The sequence below is a fragment of the Plectropomus leopardus genome, chromosome 13, assembly GCF_008729295.1.
Source record: "Plectropomus leopardus isolate mb chromosome 13, YSFRI_Pleo_2.0, whole genome shotgun sequence".
NCBI lineage: Eukaryota > Metazoa > Chordata > Actinopteri > Perciformes > Serranidae > Plectropomus > Plectropomus leopardus.
Window position 1 is genome coordinate 23,741,405 of NC_056475.1, and position 20,716 is coordinate 23,762,120.

The 20,716-nt window shown below is 40.3% G+C and overlaps 1 protein-coding gene across 7 annotated transcripts in view; it reads left to right on the forward strand.

Moving 5' to 3' along the window:
- Window positions 1-20,007, forward strand: part of phldb1a (pleckstrin homology-like domain, family B, member 1a) — a 36,990-nt gene extending 16,983 nt beyond the window's left edge. For 4 of the 7 annotated variants that reach the window (XM_042499944.1, XM_042499945.1, XM_042499943.1 and 1 more), the window contains 19 exons: window positions 2,029-2,259; window positions 3,109-3,240; window positions 3,438-3,575; window positions 4,161-4,289; window positions 5,673-5,828; window positions 5,926-6,036; window positions 6,139-6,228; window positions 6,334-6,465; window positions 6,782-6,904; window positions 7,093-7,248; window positions 7,435-7,575; window positions 8,339-8,437; window positions 9,301-9,379; window positions 9,577-9,721; window positions 10,069-10,159; window positions 11,678-11,824; window positions 13,481-13,700; window positions 18,326-18,411; window positions 19,033-20,007. In XM_042499944.1, the coding sequence (XP_042355878.1) occupies window positions 2,029-2,259; window positions 3,109-3,240; window positions 3,438-3,575; window positions 4,161-4,289; window positions 5,673-5,828; window positions 5,926-6,036; window positions 6,139-6,228; window positions 6,334-6,465; window positions 6,782-6,904; window positions 7,093-7,248; window positions 7,435-7,575; window positions 8,339-8,437; window positions 9,301-9,379; window positions 9,577-9,721; window positions 10,069-10,159; window positions 11,678-11,824; window positions 13,481-13,700; window positions 18,326-18,411; window positions 19,033-19,173 (2,547 nt within the window). In that variant the 3' untranslated portion in view covers window positions 19,174-20,007. The remainder of the gene's footprint in view (window positions 1-2,028; window positions 2,260-3,108; window positions 3,241-3,437; window positions 3,576-4,160; window positions 4,290-5,672; window positions 5,829-5,925; window positions 6,037-6,138; window positions 6,229-6,333; window positions 6,466-6,781; window positions 6,905-7,092; window positions 7,249-7,434; window positions 7,576-8,338; window positions 8,438-9,300; window positions 9,380-9,576; window positions 9,722-10,068; window positions 10,160-11,677; window positions 11,825-13,480; window positions 13,701-18,325; window positions 18,412-19,032) is intronic. The other 3 variants (XM_042499948.1, XM_042499946.1, XM_042499950.1) reach the window with 3 other exon arrangements.
- The last annotated feature ends 709 nt before the right edge of the window (window positions 20,008-20,716 follow it).

A 20,716-nucleotide genomic window follows, 5' to 3' on the forward strand; every position in this document is an offset into this window, starting at 1 on the left:
GAGCCAGGGGACGGTTAGCTTAGCTTAGCATAAAGACTGGGAGCAAAGGCAAAAGGCTAGCCTGGCTCTGCCCGAAGCTAGAAAACCTCCTCCACTAATTAGGACATTATCTCATTTGCTCAAACTGTACAAAAAGTGTAAAAAATAACAGATTTTACTCTGAAGCTCACACCAAGAGACAGTTAGCTTAGTAGAAAAACTAAACAAAAGCAAGCACATACTGAAGTGTAAAACTTGGACTGTGACGTTAACTTCATATTTAACATTCAGACATGAAAGCTTCCATCTTCTAATTTAATCCTTGTTCCCAAAATGTCAAAACTGTTTTGAACTACTTTAAGAAGGGCACTGCATTATTACTCTTGAATCATCATCATAGCATCATCGTATCAGGGGACCTCTAAGCTTCCTGTTTTTCTATTGCAGGTGTGTTGAAATTTCCACACAGAATTTAATGGCAAACTAGCTGGATCGCTATGAATTATGTTTGGGTTCCTGGATAGATTCTTGGATTGTTTGTACAGCAGCCTTAACAGAAGCACACAAAAAAAGATCAGCTGTAGGCCTATAGATGAGAGAGACAAAGAGAGGATTTCCTCTCTGTTAAATGAATGCCCTGCATGTGGCACACTGCTCTCTTAGCACAGTTGGCACAGCTATGCAGGATTTTTTTTAATCTCACTTTATTGAACCCAACCTACATACACAAATACTGCTGCTCTTTAAAAATCCCATGCTGCACTTTATCTCTTACTTGCAAACGTAAAGGGCACAGCAAGAGAGGAAAAGATGTGATAGAAAAGTTAATTTTAGCATCAATTCCACCAGGAAATTTGCAGAAATATTTTCCATTTTTGTGGGAGGTTCTGGTTATTGATTTCTATGGCAATACATGATGCAAAAATATTTGAATGGCCAAAAACTGTAACATCTCAGTAAAAATAGAACAGTCTTTTTGGTGTTGAGTTAGATGAGAGGGTCAACACCGCTCTAATATCTACCGTAACAAAATCCAGCTGATATAACATACAATAACGTGATGTAACATGTTATTAAAAGAGCTTCAGAGGTGTTGGCAGGCCGATTTTCTTACCTTTAGATGGAAGCGGGCTAGCTGTCCCCCCCCACTTCCAGTGTTTGTGCTGAGCTCCTCATCTGCTGTAACTGTAAATTTCACACACAGACATGAGAGTGAGATCTTCTAATCTTACTCTTGGTAAGAAAGCAAAAAGCTGTCAAATCCAAATATGTGGTTCATTATAGGTTTATATTTCTATCATTAAGTCCATATTTTACTTTTAAACTTGCCAGTTTAAATCTCTGAAGTCAAGAACTGAACTGTGCAAACAGCACAGACAACTGTCTGAGGTGTAAATCTTGCAGTTAAAGTCAGTGCTGACAGAGCTTATGTGGTTATTTTAACAGCCTGAATAATTTAAATGCCAGACAAAAATGGCTGTTGGTTGTGGAAATAATAAAACAATACTGCAGGAAGAAGCACATCAGGCACAATTGTTCCCAGTCTCACCAGATTCCTAATTATTGTTTCACATTCTGTTATTTTGATGAGATTAAAGAAAGCATCCCATTGTTTGGAGTGATGAGAGACAACAGACTCGCCACAAGCTAGAACCATGTGGCATAAGAAACAAAACACAATGAGGAACAAAAAAAATAAGAATGTAAAAGAAGAGCAATATGATCGGAGAGTAAAAACTGTTGCAGAGTAATCCCAGCAGCCAAAACTCACCAGCGTCTTCCATTTTTTGTTCTTTGAGTTATAAAAGTCTGTAAAATTCTGATCTCATAAACAGCTCCAGCTCTGACATGTTTTACTATAAACCCCCTCCCGAGAGACAAACTACATCAGCTTCGGCCTTCCTGCTATCAGGTTACAGTTGTCCCGTGCCAGTGGCTGAGGGACAGCTGCCTAAATGGGACAATGTCACACAAGGACTCTTGCAGCTAATCTGCAATCTGACCTATAATGTGGGACAGGCTCACTTACGTCTCACATCTCTTCTGCAGGAGCGACAGAGGCTGGAGACCATCCTCAATCTGTGTGCGGACTATAATCACGAGGACAGTGCTGCAGAGCTGGCCGAGGTGGTGAGGAGCGGGCTGCTGGGGGGCGCTACGGGGACCTGCTCGGACACAGCGGGGGGGATGTCCCTTCAGGACAGAGCCCAGCGGGGGGGAGAGAACGACGAGGAAACACAGAGAGAGGAGTCAAGCAGCACAGAGAGCACACATCAAGAGGTAATAAACACATACATACAGGCATGATTTATGTTTTTGTTTGATTAGAAATCTATAATCAAACATCGATACACACACACACACACACACACACACACACACACACATATACACTTATAAACCTTTATTTAATCAGGTCCCACCCAGCTCAAGATCTCATTTTTCAAGTGAGGACCTGAGTACATAATAAAGAAATAAAACTACCAATTTAACATGTACAATATCAGTTATTGTAAATAAAATAATGTAAAATAATTTTAAAAAAATTATAAATCAAAATACATATAAGTCAATTAAAACAAGTGACAAAATCTGTCAGGATTTTGATTAGATTTTTTAATTGACCCATTGAAAGCAGAGTATAAAGCTTCAGCTGACACTGATATTCATTTCATGTGTGCAGTGCAGAGAATCTAAAAACACTCTTTCCAAAATCAGTGATAGTTCTAGGAACCTGCAGCATTAACAAGCCCAGTGAGCGTGGGTTTCCATGGTTCATGGTTTCCAGCTCTCCTGTCAATAACTGATGTCAAATAAGACGGCAACTTTTCAAGCAGCCCTTTATGTTAAAATAAAAACAAATGCTGGTCTCTTTGACTGGAAAAAGAAGACCAATCCACTTTTTATAGAGAAAACAGTGATGGGATCCATAGCTGTCTCCAGTTTTAAATCTAAGGGCTGAATGGTAGACAGCATTTAGGGGCGCAAGAGTGGAAGTTGATGCATGTTGATAAATCACATCACCATAATCTAGGACTTTTGATTTTGCTTTGTTAGTGCATCAATATGAGGTTTGAATGTGAATTTGTCATCAGTCCAGGCGCCTAAATATTTATTATGCGCCCTCAGTGTGAAGAGCTGTTAGCCGGTCAGGAGCAGGTCTACCTGGAGGAGGAGAGGAGCAGGATCTTGGCCAGGGTTGATGACTTGAAGCATCGAGTCAGTGAACTGGAGCTGCAGCTACAAGAGACCAAACAGGAGGTCAACACACACACACACACACACACACACACACACACACACACACACACACACACACGCATTAAAGACATTATAGCTTGTACGCTTTTAGATCGACTCTTATAGTGAGAGGAATGGCAGCTGTTTCACCTTGAAGTATTTATTTAGCTCGACTGTACTTTGCGGTTCGCAGACTCTGACTCCACATTTGTCTTTAGGTGGAGATGGAGCAAGCCCTGCTGCAGGCAGAGAGGCGGGCAGAGCAGGAGCAGGTGGAGGCTGAGAATGAAATCATCTCTCAGCTGCAGCTCAAACTCAGCCAGCTGGACAAGGCCACCCAGAAAGGAAAGGAGAAGGTGGGCACATGGGACAAAAGGACACGATGACATAAATGCTGTCGTTTGCTCAAAGCTGTTGGTCTTCTACATACAGTTTGCACGTGAATGTTCTTGGACGTCTGACTGTATAAAAACTCACACCTTCCTGAATGTGCAGTCTAGATACCAGATCTCCACTGACATGCACTGCTTATTTAATAACTGTCTGTCCTAAAACACAAAGTACAAACTGTCTTTTCTCTGAAGTGTCAAACAGTTTTTGTGTTTAAAAAGAAAAAAAAACCCCAACAACAGCTGAAATCTTCCTCACGTGTTAGGCTTTTAGCTGGATGTGAACACTAAAATGTTGATTCAGATGTGCACATATTTCAATTCTTCTCCTATTTTAACAAATGTGTGAAGCACTGCGATCCTTAACGCACCTGCCAACCTAACCTCTGCTTCTTTCCTCTAATACTTTAACTGCCTGTTAGCTTTAAAGCTTGCCTGCATGGATTTGAGTTGTGTGTGATTTTTTTTTTATTTTTGTTTCTCCCTGGGTTGGTGTGTGTGTGGATGCGGTCCCAATCGTGCGTATGTGTGTGTGTTTCTATGTGTTTTTAGGGGAGGGCTAATGTGTCGGCTGAGCGGAGGGTCCTGGAAAAGCAGAGGAATGAGTACAATGAGCTGAAGAGGCAGTTTGATAAGTGCCTCTTGTCTCAAAGGGAACAGTTACAGGAGCAGCTCAGCAGGGTCAGTGTTCTCACGCAGCCCACTGGCTGGCAACAGTGAGTTATAATATACCGAATACCACAGCTCTGAACAGAACCGGCTGCAGACGTAACACTGACTCTGTTTTGAAGCACTCAGAGCTACTCATAAATCTGCAGACTGTGCATTTCTTCCTTTTCTGCTTCATTATCTAAACATATAGGGTTATATGTGTCATTTTACAGTTAGCTATGCTTTTGCTGCTCCAGCAGCGATTTTTACGCTGCTGCTTAATCTCTGCTTTCCCCTTATTCTCAATGCTTGAAATACCAAAGGCAATTAGTAATCATTAATAATGTCATTAACAGCTTTGCATGTCTTTTTACCATGAATGGTTCCAGTCACATACGCACACTTCAAGTTTACAGGCAGATTATTATCAAATATCATGGTGTCAGATTTTGGCTGCTTCATCGTGGACATTAAAGTATAAGGCTGGCATTTGTGTATATTTTTCATATTGTGAAGAAATCCCATGAAAACACCAAAATCAAGAATGCGTTTGTTTCTCTCTTAATACTTTATGACCTCTTCAGCTTTTCTTTGGCACTCTTAGTGAGAACGTAAATCTTATGTAGCGGGTCAGAAATGTAGTTTAATTTTTTTTAAAGGCTCTGGGATTTTCAAAACAACTGAGCACAGTAGGTTTGAGCAAATGTTACTCAAACAGGAGTAAACAGTGCTTCTGCTGGGGACTATTTTCGAGCATGGATGAATACATGTTAGTGAGTACAGCAGCAGTGCCTGTGTTCATCATAACAGAAGGGAAATGTCACGGGGGGCATATGAGATGTATCAAACTTTGGCCACGAGTGGCACAGTGGTGCAAACGTTAGCACTGTTGCCTCACAGCAAAAGGGGTTCTCAGCGGAGCTTGCTGGACAGTTTGGGTGCTTCTGTGTGCATGTTCTCCCCTTGTCAGTGTGGGTTTTCTCCAGGTTCTCTGGCTTCCTCCCACAGTCCAAAGACATGCAGGTTAGGTTAATTAATTTAACTTTAATTTGCCTTTAGGCGTGAATATGCCCTTGAATGACTGTTAGTCTCGGGATAGTCTGGCGACCAGTCCGGGCTGTACCCCACCTTCACCCAATTTCAGCTGGGATTGGCTCCAGATAACCCTCAATCCTTAAGAGGATATAATATACATTTAAGAGGTGACAGAAAATAATTATAGTGGAGCTTTGGATGCACAAACAACACTAGTCTAACACTAATCGTTGTTGGTTTTGGACATTTTATGGGATTTTTTTTGTTAACAATAAGAAAAATGTAGAATATTGCTAGCCTTATCCTTTATCCTTCACTGACTGAGTGATTGATTTCAAACAGCGTGAATAACCTGCATGTATATCTGTATGTGGACAGAAAGCTGAAGCTCTGGAGTCTGGGACCAAGCAGTTTGAGGAGCTGGAGTTCTGCCAGCTGGAGGAGGAGAGCAGTCTGGATGAGAAGAAGGAGGCTCAAAGCTCGCAGCTCCTCCAAGAGCGAGCCGAGTATCACTGCAGCCTGGCCAAGAGGAAGGTGTGTAGCAGAAAACACATATAAGTGTGTGTAAAATATGATCACCAACATGAGATCATATGTCAGCGTGGCTTCAAGAAAACTGGTTGGTTTGCAGGAAAAGATGGCTGCTATGGAAGCTCAGGTGAAGCAGCTGGGGTTACAGGCGGCTCTGGACTGTGAGAGGATGGCTAGAGACAGAACAGTGACTCTGCAGCTGCTACACAAGGTTAGCTTTTCACCGCTGATATACTTAATATACAGTGGGTATGTACTTAATTCACAGTGTGGTGCATAGCAAGCTATGAAAGTGCCTGTTTTTGTCTTTAAGGAGCAAGACAGGTTGTGTGCTCTCGAAAAGAGGTACCAAACCCTGACAGGAGGGAGAAGCTTCCCAAAGCCCAACAACAACATGAAAGAGGTGAGCAGGAACATATCAAACCCGTCTGTGGACAATAAGCTGGAGGAGAAGTCTGGAAAAAAACAACAGCTTCAAAGTGGATTTTTTGATGAACTTTTTAAACAGGACTTTCTTCACATCAGCGAACCTGACCTTGTCTCTGTGGACGGTCCTCCTAGTAGCCCCTGTCCCTCCTCTGCCTCCTTCTCCTCCTCTCACATCCCCTCCCCTGAACCCTGTCCTGTTAGGCTGCAAGAGGTAAATCTCCACAAAGGCCTCTTTGTAAGAAAAGCTAACAAATGGGCTAATAAATGCGGCGGTTTCTACGATAGAAAACGGGCATGATGGTGTGTTAGCAAATACTGACAAACAACAGCAAGCTTGCAGTGTGTATGCTGTAAAGTTTCTGCAGCGTTTTACATTTTCCAAATTGTGTGGTTATACTTTCTAGAACTGAAGTGTGAGATGGTGCAAAAACATCATTGACATGTTTGCTTTGTGCATCTTTGCATGACTTTTCCAAGTGTAAACTCTTGGCAGCCTTCTTATCACTGTGTTTCGGCTGTCGCTGCAGGAGTACCTCAGGCTCTCTGATGTCTATAAGATGTACGGGAATGCTTCTATGCAACCTCACTCTTCCTCCCCTGCTGCTCTCCACTGCCTCTCCCTCACTGTCGCTCCAGCTCTGCCATGTGAGGTAGACACTCTGCCTTCTGCAATACTCTCTGATATGTTTTCTCTGTACTAAATACTGAATTCACCGACGCACATTGACAGTATCTCAAAGAATCTTTCGTATAGGTTCTGCTTTGTAACGTTCTTTTCTGCTTCCTCTCTGTTCTGAAAATGTATGTGTGTTGTGTGTGACTGGTTGTCTGTGTGAAGGAGTACATCACAGTCAGTCAGTTAAGCCAGATCTTTGGGATGCAGAGACTCAATCCCTCCACCTCTTCTTCTACTCCATCATTCCAACTTGCCTCTGAATCTACCTTTTCGTGCCACTCAACTGCATGTGGCCCTCCCTCCTTTCTCTCTGCACAGGTTTGTTATTCTTTCCTAAATGGTGGGGTCCTGTTTTTCAGTTTTTCCAACATTGTGAGCCATGCGCTGAATAATTTCTATCACTGCATGGACTGTTTCATATTTTCCTACCTTTCATGCTGCTTCTGTCACTGATGCCGGTGCTCCCCTTTCCCCTCTTTGGCTGCATGCTTTTCATCACTTCAGAGCCAGCCTGAGCTGAGCAGGAATGCACTGCCTCCTCTTAACCTTGAGCGCTGGTACCAGGACATCATGGCTGCTGGAGACTCTCAGTCATGTCCTCCACCACTGCCTGCAAAGTCTTTTTCCACACGCAGACACAGTCAGGTAAACTCTGCACTCTTTCTTGCTATATTTTGATAAAAGGCAACAAACAACAGGCAAAATACATTGCCAACACAGTCTCAAACTTCTGAACCCGATAGCTTCTCAACTAACTGTGTCATTATGACTAGGAGGCCCTCTAGTGGACGAGACAAGACAGGGTGATTTTTCTGTAGTTTCAGGGACTTTGCAACATGTTTCCCTAAGAGATGCTGATATTAGTCTTATCTTCAGTTGGGTTCTTGATCCTGCATGCTCAAAGTAAAATATAGCATAAATTCCTTTAAAAATAAAACTAAGTTGGACAACTTATCCAGTTTTGTTACACATGCTGATGGACTAAAAGTACAAATATGCATCAGTGGAGAGGTTAAATGTATCATAGTGCTGTAGCATCAGTACAGACAAATAATGTCATCCAATGTTGGACCCAGCTGAAGAGGTGAGTAACAGAAAAAGTAATAAATCTAGAAGAGTAGGAGTATAGACTGGCAGAAAATGTAATATTACACAAAGTACCAGTGCCTCAAAATTGTACTTGTATACTTCTTGGGTAAATGTACTTGGTTACCTAACAGCCCTGCCCAGAAGTGTACGGCAAGCCAGTAACCATAAATTGAATACGTTTCAGTTTTTTGAAAGAATTTTCCAGATTAAAAAAAAAAGAATGTAAAAGATGTGTTTTTTCCCCCCCCAGGAGCAAACACACATCTACTTTTCCCTCAAATGTGGAAACTAAGGAACAGATCTGTCTTTCTCTTCTCAGCTACTGAAGTCTAAATCAGAGGGTGAGGTTGGACAGGCAGCATCAGGCACACTGCCTCACTCCAGCAGTGCTGCTCATGAGAAAACTGCATCCACAAAGGTGAGCACATTAGTTTAAAAAAATATTTCAACAACAAAATGACCATTTGTATGCCATTTTACCTTGAATTCGTAAAGAAAATGTGTTTTTCTTCACGTTTCCAAGGAAAACCGCAAACATATTGATTTATTCCTTGATTGGGGACCAGGTTTAACAACAGCAAAACTACCGTGTGGACAAAGGTATTAGGCCACACCTCTTAATTCAGGTGTTTCATTCATTGCCTCAGGTGTATAAATCTGGATGAATGGGCAAAAGTTCCCAGACACACTCCAAAATCTTGTAGAAAGCCTTCCCAGAAGAGTGGAAGCTGTAACAGCTGCAAAGGGGGACCAACTCCATGTTAATGCCTATGGATTTAGAATGGGATGTTATAAAAGCTCCCGTGGGTGAAATGTTTAGGTGGCCCAATACTTTTGTCTATATGGTGTATATCAGTCATCTGTTTCTAAACTTTCACACAATTCGTTCACTATAATCCAAGTCTAATTTATAAAATCATGGGGTTTTTTTTGCTAAAACTTCACTATTTAAAACTGAACTGACAGTGAAACTTATCTATGCTCTCTTCAAAGCAAGACTCCAATACGGAGGGCTTTTTTAAATGTCAAAAATGCATGTGTTTTAAAAAGTTCTCAGCATACGACTGGACTTGGATTATACTGCACGAGTTTGTTTTGATACAGTTTTGCTGTTTTTGAAATGCAGTCCCTGTGGAGGCATGCAAGAATTCAACTGAACTAAACACACACGACTAACTGATACACAAATGGTCATTTTGAGGGTTAAGTATTCCCTTAACATATGTAAATTGTAAATAAAAATTCAACGTCATTTAAATTGTGGTGTTTTGTGTTTTTCAGGGTTTACAGTTAATGCTGAGAGAGATGTCTAACCCATTAGACATGGACTCCAGGAGGCAGCTGGCTCTGCATAGCAGAGGTACTTGACTCCCTCAGTCACATCTCATCTGTTTAGCTCACTGGAGGGTTTCTGGACTGTACATCACCGGTGTGTCAGGTCTACTTAGAGTAACTCTGGGTCTGGTTGGAATCATGCAGGAGCAATAACTTGTCAGTATCAGTAGAGGGCACTGTAAGTCTGTGACAGCTGTCTCTGCACCCTCTCCACTCCCACAGATCTGTCTCCCACAGTCCATCACTCCATCCTGCATCATCAGTCGCCACCGAGTGGCAACCAAGCGTACGACACCCTGAGCCTGGAGAGCTCCGACAGCATGGAGACCAGCGTCTCCACCGGTAACTCCGCCTGTACCCCAGAAAGGTGAGAGACTGGAAAATGAGCAATTGGCTCTGTTTCCATGGGAACACTCAAGTCTGCCCCGTCTCCCAGGAGAAGGGTCACTGCGCTTTGTTCCCGTGACAACATGTTTTGTTACATGTCTGCTCCCGTGACTCCACGACTACACTGGCTGTTGCCATGCCAACCTCTTCAAGTTTTCAGTGTTTGATGAAGTTTGGAGTTCAAAGACTCAGTTTACGGCAGAAACCTTTGTCTCCATCTCCTCCTGCTCCCAGTGTTTGGTTTCCAGGCATGTCTGTTTACTTTGTTCATCCCAAGCTTTGTCGTAGCTATGTCATCAGACACTCCTTGTCCTCTGTGTGTTGTAGTGCCTGCGGGTTAGAGGCCCAGAGGATAGAGGAGATGGAGAAGATGCTGAAGGAGGCGCAGCAGGAGAAAGCCAGACTGATGGAGAACCGAGTGAGTTCCCAGCTTTAGTGCTGCACAGTTGTGTTGTGAAGGACGACTGACATCATCTGATATCACATCACATCCTACACATCATCTCCTCTAAGTTCATTTCAGGTTTCAACACAATAGGTCAATTAACCAGTTAGCTGGACAATTAACCAGCAACTATTTAAATGATCGATTAATCATTTAAAGGAATAGTGTGTGGGATTTAGTACGATATAGTGGTGAGGTCTGCAGATTGAAACTTCTCCCATGTGCCGAGCCTGAACTCCTGGTTAGAATTCCAACAATGTTCAATGTCAGGGGGTTTTTACCATAAGCCAAATTATCCGCAGAGGTCGAGCTGTCTGTGAGGTGTCACTACAGTCTGCAATCAGCGTCATCGTCTTAGCCAAAAATGGTCACTTCTGGCTCCAAAACGGCCACAAACAGGCAGCTAGATTTATACAATCTGTGGGTCCCACGCCCTATTTAGATACAAACAGATCCTGTAAGATGACAAAAACATGAGAATTCTTATTTTATTATTAAGATAATTATACATAAAAAAAACATTTTTATTATATTACATTTCTGCCAATATGTCCCCCTAAATCCCACACACTAGAGCTTTCAGTAATTCTTCAAGGAAAAAATGCTAAAAATGTGTCAGTTCCAGCTTTTTAAATGTAAAGGTGTGCTGCTTTTCTGTCATATATGATAGTAAACTGAATATCTTTGGGTTTGGGGCTGTCTTTCTAATGAAACAAGCAATTTTGAATGCATCTTGATGGTCTGTGAAATATTCTAATGAACATTTTATGAATAAAACCATTTATTGATCAATTAAGAGAATTATTGGCAGATTAATCAAAATGAAAATAATCATCAGTTGCAGCCCTAGTTTCAACTGATTAACCTGAACATATTGCTTCACCTCTGGTGTAACAAATGCTGTACTAATACAACATATTTAAGCAGTTTCCAGTAGTGAAAATAAAACAAATCCGCACTCTCAAGAGTCATATTTCGGTTTCTGACTTTGCAACCAAGGAAAAAGTCAGGGCTGGGCAATATGGATAAATTATACAACATATTCCCCTAAAAGTTCATGAACAGTAACTTTTTTTATCTATTCCAGGAGTCTCATGTTTCTCCTGTTAAATAGATAAAAAAAAATACAAAGTTTATCAGAGTGCTCCCTCAGCTCGAGGTGTGGTGAAATGCAGTTGTAAGTAGTTTGTTTACCTTTGTATTATTGCTACATGTTGAAACAAAGTAGACCTGTATGTAAGTATCTGAAAGCTGCAAAGGATCATTTTACATCAGCAAAGCTTCCCCCTCTATATACAGACTTAAGGGATATATTTTACAAAACCCTGGATTGGGACTTGAATTCTCCTGTGCATCCTCTGACAGTCGTTCACTTTGTATTGCAATATTTGCCTACCATTTACATATTCTCCCCGTCTCCCTTTTGCCCCTGTTATTTTCCCTTCTCTTCTCCCCATCTGTTCCTCTTTCTCCTCTCCCCGACGCTCCCAGGAGAGGGAGGTGCAGGCTCGGCGGCAGATGTTGGAGGAGGAGCGGAGGAGGCGAGAGGAGGCCGAGAGGAGGCTTCAGGATGAGACGGCCCACAGGCTGAGGCTGGTGGAGGAGGAGGTGAAGATGAGAGAGAAACACTTCTCCCAGGTCAGTGGAGCAGCGGGAGGAGACGGGCGGCGGGAAGAAGAGAGAGGAGGAGAGGGAGGGAGGAGGGGACGGGAGACTTGGGGGAGAGGATGAGAGGCGAGACACTAAAGAGAGGCTGGGAATATGGGAAGATCAAAGATAGTCAGGGATGGGAGAGAATGGGAGGGTGGAGAGAAAGAACAGAGAGAAAAGTGGAAAGGGGGGGGCACAAAAAATATATAATATACACATAATTCATGCTTTAATCCTGACAGATGATTTAATTACCAGGTTTCTGTGGTATGAGTACTGCCAGGAAACAAACATATTCAAATCATCAAGGACAAGTTCACCTGGTTTCTCATGAGTCCAAAATAAAGCTCCTATATTCAATATTTTTATATTAACTGTAGTTAACTGCAGCCACTGCAGGAAACAAACTAAAAGTCACTGAGAGGCTGATGCTGGGCCTGATCTATATATATACATATATATGATTATTATTATTATTGTTATTGTCATGTCACTGTCTTTTATTATTATTAATAATAATTAATTGTAATTATTAAGGAATCAACTCATTGTAGTGATCAAAAGAAAGTGTGGTCAACAAAAATACGGCGACCCATTCACCCTCTCTCCTATTAACCCAACAGGTGAAAAGCAGATACTCATAAAGATTATGAATGTCACTGCCCAAATCTCCCAATTACTGCGATCATTAAAATGCTAAATAATAATATCCCCAAACACTAACAAAAAGCATGTTACAATATCGAAATATAAACCATCCCAAATCTTATTTATCTTAAGAAGATTCACTCCAGTCTAAATGAATTCATAGCTCCTACATTATCAGTGCATCAAATGATGATAACCCATGTCCAACAACAGCAAAACTGTATTGAATTTTTAATTTTTTTAACAAACTTTCACACAGCTCCTGCAGTATAATCCAAGTCTCATATAACCACTTACATGCTCAGTGTTTCCCACAGCTATACATTTTTGACAAAACCTTACTATTTAAAACACTTTTGCATACACAGTCTCACACACACACAGACAATGTGCCAGGGCAAGCATGTGCGTTTGAACTCTGCTCGTGCATTTCACTGAAATCCCACTCCCCAGCTCGTGCTCTGGCCAGGAGGTGTCAGGCGTGGGTGAGTGAAGCGCAGAACTCCTGGCCAAGACGTTGTGAACGGATGTTTTGACATTGAAACGCTGCCACCATTTACTTCAGTTCATTGAGAATTTTAAAGTTTTTGGATTCGTTGTTAATTTTGGAGACATGCGGAAAAAACAATGTTTTCTTCACATATTGAAGGTAACACAGGGTGTTACCTTGGAGTGATTTAAATACAAAAGATCATTCTGGGGGTTAAGTATTCCTTTAAAGACCCGACTTGAGATCTAAAAGCAGAATTTAAAAACTATCAAAAATAAAACCACAATACCTTGTCAGTGAGGCCTTGTATAGCCTCATACTTTAATTATTTAATTAGTAACCAAACGTATTGAGAAGACTATAACAGCTTAGAAAAAAAAAGCTTAATTGCCATGTCAGCCCCACCCCCGAAAATTTAAAACCGCTGTGCTAATTGCTCCCATATCTTCATCTGCTCATACCACATGGTTAGCCGCATTAAAGAACATAAAACGTGTTCTTCACAGGCCCGTCCCATGACACGCTATCTGCCGAACCGTAAGGAGGAGTTTGACCTGCGCGCCCACGTGGAGTCGTCGGGCCACAGCATAGACACCTGCCCCTTTGTCATCCTCACAGAGAAGATGTGCAAGGGCCACCTGGTGAAGATGGGTGGCAAGATCAAATCATGGAAGAAACGCTGGTTCGTTTTTGACCGTATCAAGAGGAACTTCTGCTATTACGTGGGTGAGGATACAGTGACATTTCAACATGATATGAGGATATGTTTGTCTAATTATTAGGTTTTTTTTTTAGTTGAACTCTTTTGACTCAAGAAGTCTGATTGATATCAGTCAATCAAAAAGATCAATCACATGAGAGGATTCAGCCACTTGATTAAAAAAAATCTAGATCAAAGGAGGAATCCACAAAGAATGCGTGTCTATTCTTCAAGTTGTGTTGCCATTCAATTCCAGTAATGAGGAGTACTGGAAACCAGTCTGCTCCAGTTGAGATTTGGTACGGGGAACATTTAAAGTGAACCAGTCACTACAGAAATACTCATTACTCATTATCCCTGGAGTTCACAGAGACAAAAAAAAGTACGAGTTCAGGATTTACAAATATTGAAAAAAAAAGATGAAGCCGAGTGCTCACTCAGTTTCACATTCAGTACGTCCAGGAAGCGTTGAAAAGAAAATCTTCAGGCACTTTCAAGCACAGAAAGGAAACAAGTGCCGAGGTGAAATTATGTTCCAAAGATGGACTGCTAGAAGTGCATCCCGTGCTGTGTTACTGTGTCGTATAATGCAGGCCATATAAACACGGACACTCCCGCACAATAAATAACTTAATGCCCATAAAAATAAAAAAAGAATAATGACTATGAGTCACAAAGTGAAATAAAACGTTTGTCACGTTAAGAATTGCTGCTCGTGCTCACCCTCCTGTCCACTCACATTTATTGACATTAATCCCAATCAGTATGATTGTATGATAATAACGAGTAAACTTAAGCAAGACAGGCATAACATGTTTTTGTTTTTAAATATTGATGCTACAAGGAATAGCGGGACAGCATGGACCCTGTGCAGATAAAGCAGATGTTAAAAGGACACATTGAAGCTCCTCTCCTTAGCGTTCAGAGAATTCTTCCAGATAATTTCTCTCAGTTATAATTTCTCTCAATGTTCCCGAGCAAAATAACTATTCAACAGCGACCCTGATCTTCATCAGGACAATAAAAAGACCGATTACACCTGGTACTCTTAAATAGACGATACACCAGAAATAAACAATATTTCAGGTAACAGCAAATGGATGTACACTTGTTTTGCGCCTTTCTGGCCTTTTGACCAATCAAAGCACTTTTTACACAAAATGTCACATCCATCCATTTACGCACTGGTGTGGTGGCCAAAGCAAACATACACGGTCCCACTAACTACTCAGTCAGCCAGTCTCACTCACCCACACACCGATGATATAGCCATCAGGAGCAATCTGAGGTCCAGTATCCAGCCCGAGCATACTCCGACATGCAAACTGGAGGAGCCGGGGATCAAACTGCCAATCTTCCAGTTAATGTGCGACCCGCTCTACCTCCTGAGCCACAGCCGCCACACAAGTGCTGAAAACACAAAGACCACAATGACATTAAAATACTGATAAACTAAATGCAAATATATAAAAAGACAGAGGACACACAAATCAAATTACAGCAGCTCTATCAATAGCAAAACTTAACCCTTTTAAATCTGGACTGACATCAGTGATACATTCAGACACTTTTCACAAGAATTTTCACCTTTGAAACCTGAGCAAACAGGTTCAATTCTCTTCAGAAACACGGGAAAAGGCAATAAGTAAATTGCAAGATACTTCTAAAAGGTAACAAGAAAACAGGAATAACTAAGTGTTTAGAATAGGAGAGAGATTTTTTTTCTTTCAAAAAACAGGTGGAAATGTCCACAAACTATATCTATATATTTTTTTAATTAAAAATATATCACAGAATATATAAATTTTTTATATATTCACATATATTAATATTCTTTAGCATTTTTTCCTATATCATTTTCCTTGTTTGTTTTTGTTTACTTTTTTTGTTGATAATTTTACAAGGAATCCTCTTGTAACTTTTTACTAAATTTTTTGCTGATTTGGGGTCATTTCATGTTAAGTTGCTCCCAGGGTTTTTGAGAGAAATTAAGCCAATGTGCTCAAGTTTCAAAGGGTTAAGAAATGTATCATTAAAAAATGGTTTATAATCGATTTCCTCATTCAACCTTGAATCTAATTGGGCATTAGTGTAAAAATCCTATAGGTTTTCAGCAGTTTATCTAGAATGTCACTAATTCCTTCCACTCTCAGCAGACTGTCTTCATAGGAATGATGTTCTGTGTGGACTTTGAGACACGGTATCTTTCTCTAAAAAGCTTTATGTCATATGTTGAAACTGTCTATCAAAGTCCTTTAAAAATCTACAAATACCACTTAAAGAGCGACATAAATCAACCTCAGTAAAAACTCCCACTCCTCCCTCATGCCTTTGAGGACTCAAAGTTACAGCCAGTCTCGGCCTCGTTTACACAGAGATTAAAGTGGTCAAACTGCTTTGCTCACATAAGAATCTCACTCATGTTGCGTTCGTTAACTCAGAACTTAGTACAGAAAAGTTCCTGCTGTGCACTAGGCCAGGACCTGATTTATTCAGTTCAGCCGACAGCAGTGCCGAGGCGCTTCTGAGAAATGTACACTTCGCACTCTTTCCTGTGTTTTTCAATAAACCCCAACTTCTGTCCCAACCAGCGTTTACTCATCTGGAGCCAAACACTAATTAAAGCTGCACTAAGTGGAATTTTCCGCCTCGATCTTGTGTGTTAAAAGTCAGTTTGTAATTCATGTCTGTCGGACTGTCCCCTAAATTTGAAACCAGAACAGTTAGTTTTCTGAATAATTCATGAGCGTGTTTTTGGGACATTATTTTACAATCAAGTTCAAAATAGAATCCGAGTAGATTTTCATTACTGTCGCCCCTGTTCTCTCTGCTCCCCTCTCCCTCTCCACTCACTCGCCTAGCCTTTTCACCCCCTTACTCCTGACGAAGATGATGGTGATGATGGTGATGAAATAAGATGCAATACTTTCTCTAGATGTGTTTTTCTTGGGGAGGAGGCTAGCTCCTGGCTTGTTCGTGACTAATAAAACGAAACTCACATTTCAAAAACATTTATCTCATTACTAAGCAGATTTGACTTATGGAAAAGGGAAAGCAAGAGAAAGTGTCAGGCGTATTTCAAAAGATTGCCTTTAATTGTTGCTGGATGTTTGGCTCTTTAGCCGGGCGCTCCAGTGCGCATGGAAAAGACACAAAGACCACTGTTTATTTGAACAAGAGCGGGATCCAGAAACTCTTTGAACCGATTTCATTTGAAGAAAATTGATCTTAGACGTGAGAAAAATTAAATGCCTACAGTTAAGCCCAAAACTAGAGAAACCCATCAGTCCAAAGACTGCGTCCGTTGAGTTTCAGCCACAGGTTTCCCTGAAACACAACTACAAAACTCCCCAGTATGAGTGACTTTAAAATGCCCAAAGATACTCTGTGAAGAGCAGAAATCCAAAGGACTGGACAGAAGGTCCGACCTGCTGCAAGGGGAATGTCGAACCGATCTGATACACAAAAGAGAGGCATTTCTTTTTAAGATTTACAAAAGAGCTCAAGTTGTGAACCTCGCCGGCAGGAAGGAGGCTGAAAAAAAAACCCACAGAGACAATCCAGAAAGTACGACTGAGGAAAACAAGTCAAATTAATAGGATGGTAAAGACTTCAGGCATAGCTTGAAATAGACTCGCACTTTTAATTAACTTTTACTGCGATACAGTGCGGCTCATACCTATTCATGGGTTATGTGTTGCTGGGAAAAAGAGTTTACACCTTTCCCGCTTTACAGCTGTTTTTGTGTCGGGTTTCTCCATCTAGATTTCCGTTAGTGTTCATCTGTTTTACTCGCTCACAAACTACTTTTATGACAGGATTTTTACCTTTTGTTAAAGATTAAGAGAAAGTACTATGAAATGATACTTTATATTTTATTTTATTTGTTCTTTACTGTGCTTGGTAATAAATCTTATTCTGACTCTGAAACAAATGTTACCTTTAAAGTTAGTCACAATAAACAATCCTCATCCGTTCAGATATCTGCTATTTAATTTCTCTGACCTCTTAGTTGTTTTCATTTCAGTCATTTCTGACAGAAGAGGAAGAGGGAAATTTGTCAAAAACTGAAACAACTTAAAAAGGACTTTTTTTTTTTTTTTTTTTAATGATGGTGAATCAAACATTTTTAACAGTCTTATCTTGGATAAATGACCTGATTGTGAAACTTTTAATTGGGACTCACCATCCATGTCATTGTAAAACACTATATTAGGTGCGTGTGCACTGTTTGACAAAAAATATATATATTCTTGTGCCTGGTTTTTATTTATTTTTCCCTAAAACATTAATTTCTAATCAGATATTTTAGGGGCATAAGAAAATGTGCATCTTTTTTCCCCCCAGGTAATTCCTTTTTTTTTTTTTAGGTTAAAATGTCACTAAAAAGGCCACTTTTTTTAAAATATAAATAACATTTGATAAAATATTGTGTGACCATCTCTTTTTTTTGCTTCTCTACAGGTGTGTAAGAAACTTGTGTTTAAAAAAAAGACAGCTTGTTATTATCTGGCCAAAGACAAACATGAAATGCATCCCCACATCACTGTCTGATTGTACTGTCTGCTCGGGCTGACAGAGGTCTTGCATCAGTATAAGGCGTAATGTAATGTATCTTAATATGTTTTTTTTCCTCTTTTTCTTCTCTCAGACAAGCATGAGACCAAGCTGAAAGGACTCATTTACTTTCAGGCGATTGAAGAGGTTTATTACGATCACCTGCGCAGCGCCACAAAGGTAATCAACGCTCTTTTTTTTTTGCCATTACTTATAGTTCAGAACCTCATCTGTATTTTATATTGTCTTGTATGGCTGTTTAACATTTTAAAATTTAGCAATAACTGTAGTGGAATAAAATCTGAAGGAATCTGAATCTGAATCTTAGCAAATTTCTAACAATTCACCATAATGAACTTTAATTCAATTACATACATGCACATCTTTTATTTTTGTTTTGTATTAAAAATGAATCATTTTAGAGGAAAGCCACATTTCTACAGTCTCATAATTTATCTATGAAGTCTGGCTGTTTGCGAGCAGCAATTACACACTTGACACATAATTGCAATATCCTGCTGCCAAACTGGAGGTCTGCGTTACATAAAAAAGGGAATGTTTTAATTGGGAGCTATTTTTAGATGGTAAAATCCATATTAGACTGGATTAAATTGTTTTTCTTTTTAATTTCAATTATTTTTTTCTCATTTTGCAAAGGCACAGGATATCATAAACACAATATAAAAGCACATTTTAACGGTTAGTATATGATGTTATCTATTCTGTTCTCTGAGGCAAAAGATGCAACAGGTGCCGCCTGCAGTCTAACAGGTCTCTCCCTCTCTCCCTGTGCTCCTACAGAGCCCAAATCCGTCTTTGACCTTCTGCGTGAAAACCCACGATCGCCTCTACTACATGGTAGCCCCGTCCCCGGAGGCCATGAGGATCTGGATGGATGTCATAGTAACGGGCGCTGAGGGCTACACACAGTTCATGAGCTGAGGGACCAGTGGGTGGCAGATTTGGAGGATGACAGGGACTGAGGGAGCGAAGCCAGACACCTGCGAGCCAACCTGAGCTGCAGAGACAAAGCTGAAATACAAGACACATGGCCTGAGTGTGTGACAAATGGACTTTTTAAGGAATGAAAAATCTGGGGCTCTCATAAAGAGCCTGATGCCTTCGAGCAAATGAGGGCTTAGTAATGACAGAGGTGCAATGAAAAGAATATCTGAGGTGTATTTATCTTTCAGCCGCTATGAAAGGGAAAACAGTTTAAGCAACCTGCCAATGGATCTATGAAAGGAGCTTAATAAGATCAATCATATTCTGTTACCAAAATGTAATTAATTACATTATCATTTCTGAGGTTTCAGGAGGAACGCTTAAATAAGCTCAAACAACTTCCACCTCTGAAGCCGGTGTGTGCAGTGTTATCACTCTAACCGATGCCTTTTCCCCCTTTTTTTTTGATACATTTGTACTTTTTCTCTTGTTATTTTTTCTTAGATGAAAGAACAATATCTTGATGCTTCTAAACAATTACAGTAAAATTTAATAGCAAATATTCTAAAAAAAAAAAATTTAAAAGAGTCATATGCTACTTATGTGATGAAACATTTCTTGTTGCCAAATACTTTACGTAATGTTTTGTCACAATTTTACAATACAAATGTTAATATCACTCTATATATTGTTTTATTCAAGCATACGACACAGCATTAATCTGTCTGTATTTTACATAAATATGTCAAAGAAAACCTTCTATGAGCATTTTAACAAAATTTATAAATTATAGTACTATAATGATATTGTAAAACTACCATGTACATGTAATAAATACAACTATGTGATGCATCTGTTGCTTTGTTTAACTGGATGAACTACTTTGCTGCAGACAAATTGGTTAAACTGAGGACATTCAGTTACAAACTGCTTCCTGCTTCCTAAAGTAGCGCAAACAAATCATTAATTACCAGCTTTCTTTAAATAATAATCTCATGCGCCCTAATGAGCTGCTAGCGCTCACATGCAAATGGGAGCCCAGTATAGGTGCTCCTTTTAAGACGCCGCAGCTTTTCTATATACACAGCAACAGTCAGGTGGTTTAATTAGTTAATTGGCTCGTTAGCTCAGATTATCCACAGAAGTTGCTGCAGAAAGTTTTGAGTCATACGCCACATATGTAAAGTATTTCTGGCACAGTGTGATTAATTACACGGCTCGTGCTGTGCTGGGTAGGCCACACAAAAATAAAAAAAACATGCAAGTGAAATTACATGCAAGTTAAACACGTATGATTCAACATCGAGAAATTTGAAATCATGTAAGAGAAAAAAAAGCTCCCATGTAGGAGAAAAGTCCCCTGTAAACAAGTATGAAAAAACCTAAATTTACAAAAAGTATCTCCTCACATGCTCTCGGTTCACATCAGTGACAGAGACATGCACGTGCAGATAGGTGATAATTATTGTGGCTGTGTGATTCATTTATAGCGGGGAAATCACTGGAATATTTAACAGACGCGCAGGTAATCGCAGAAACA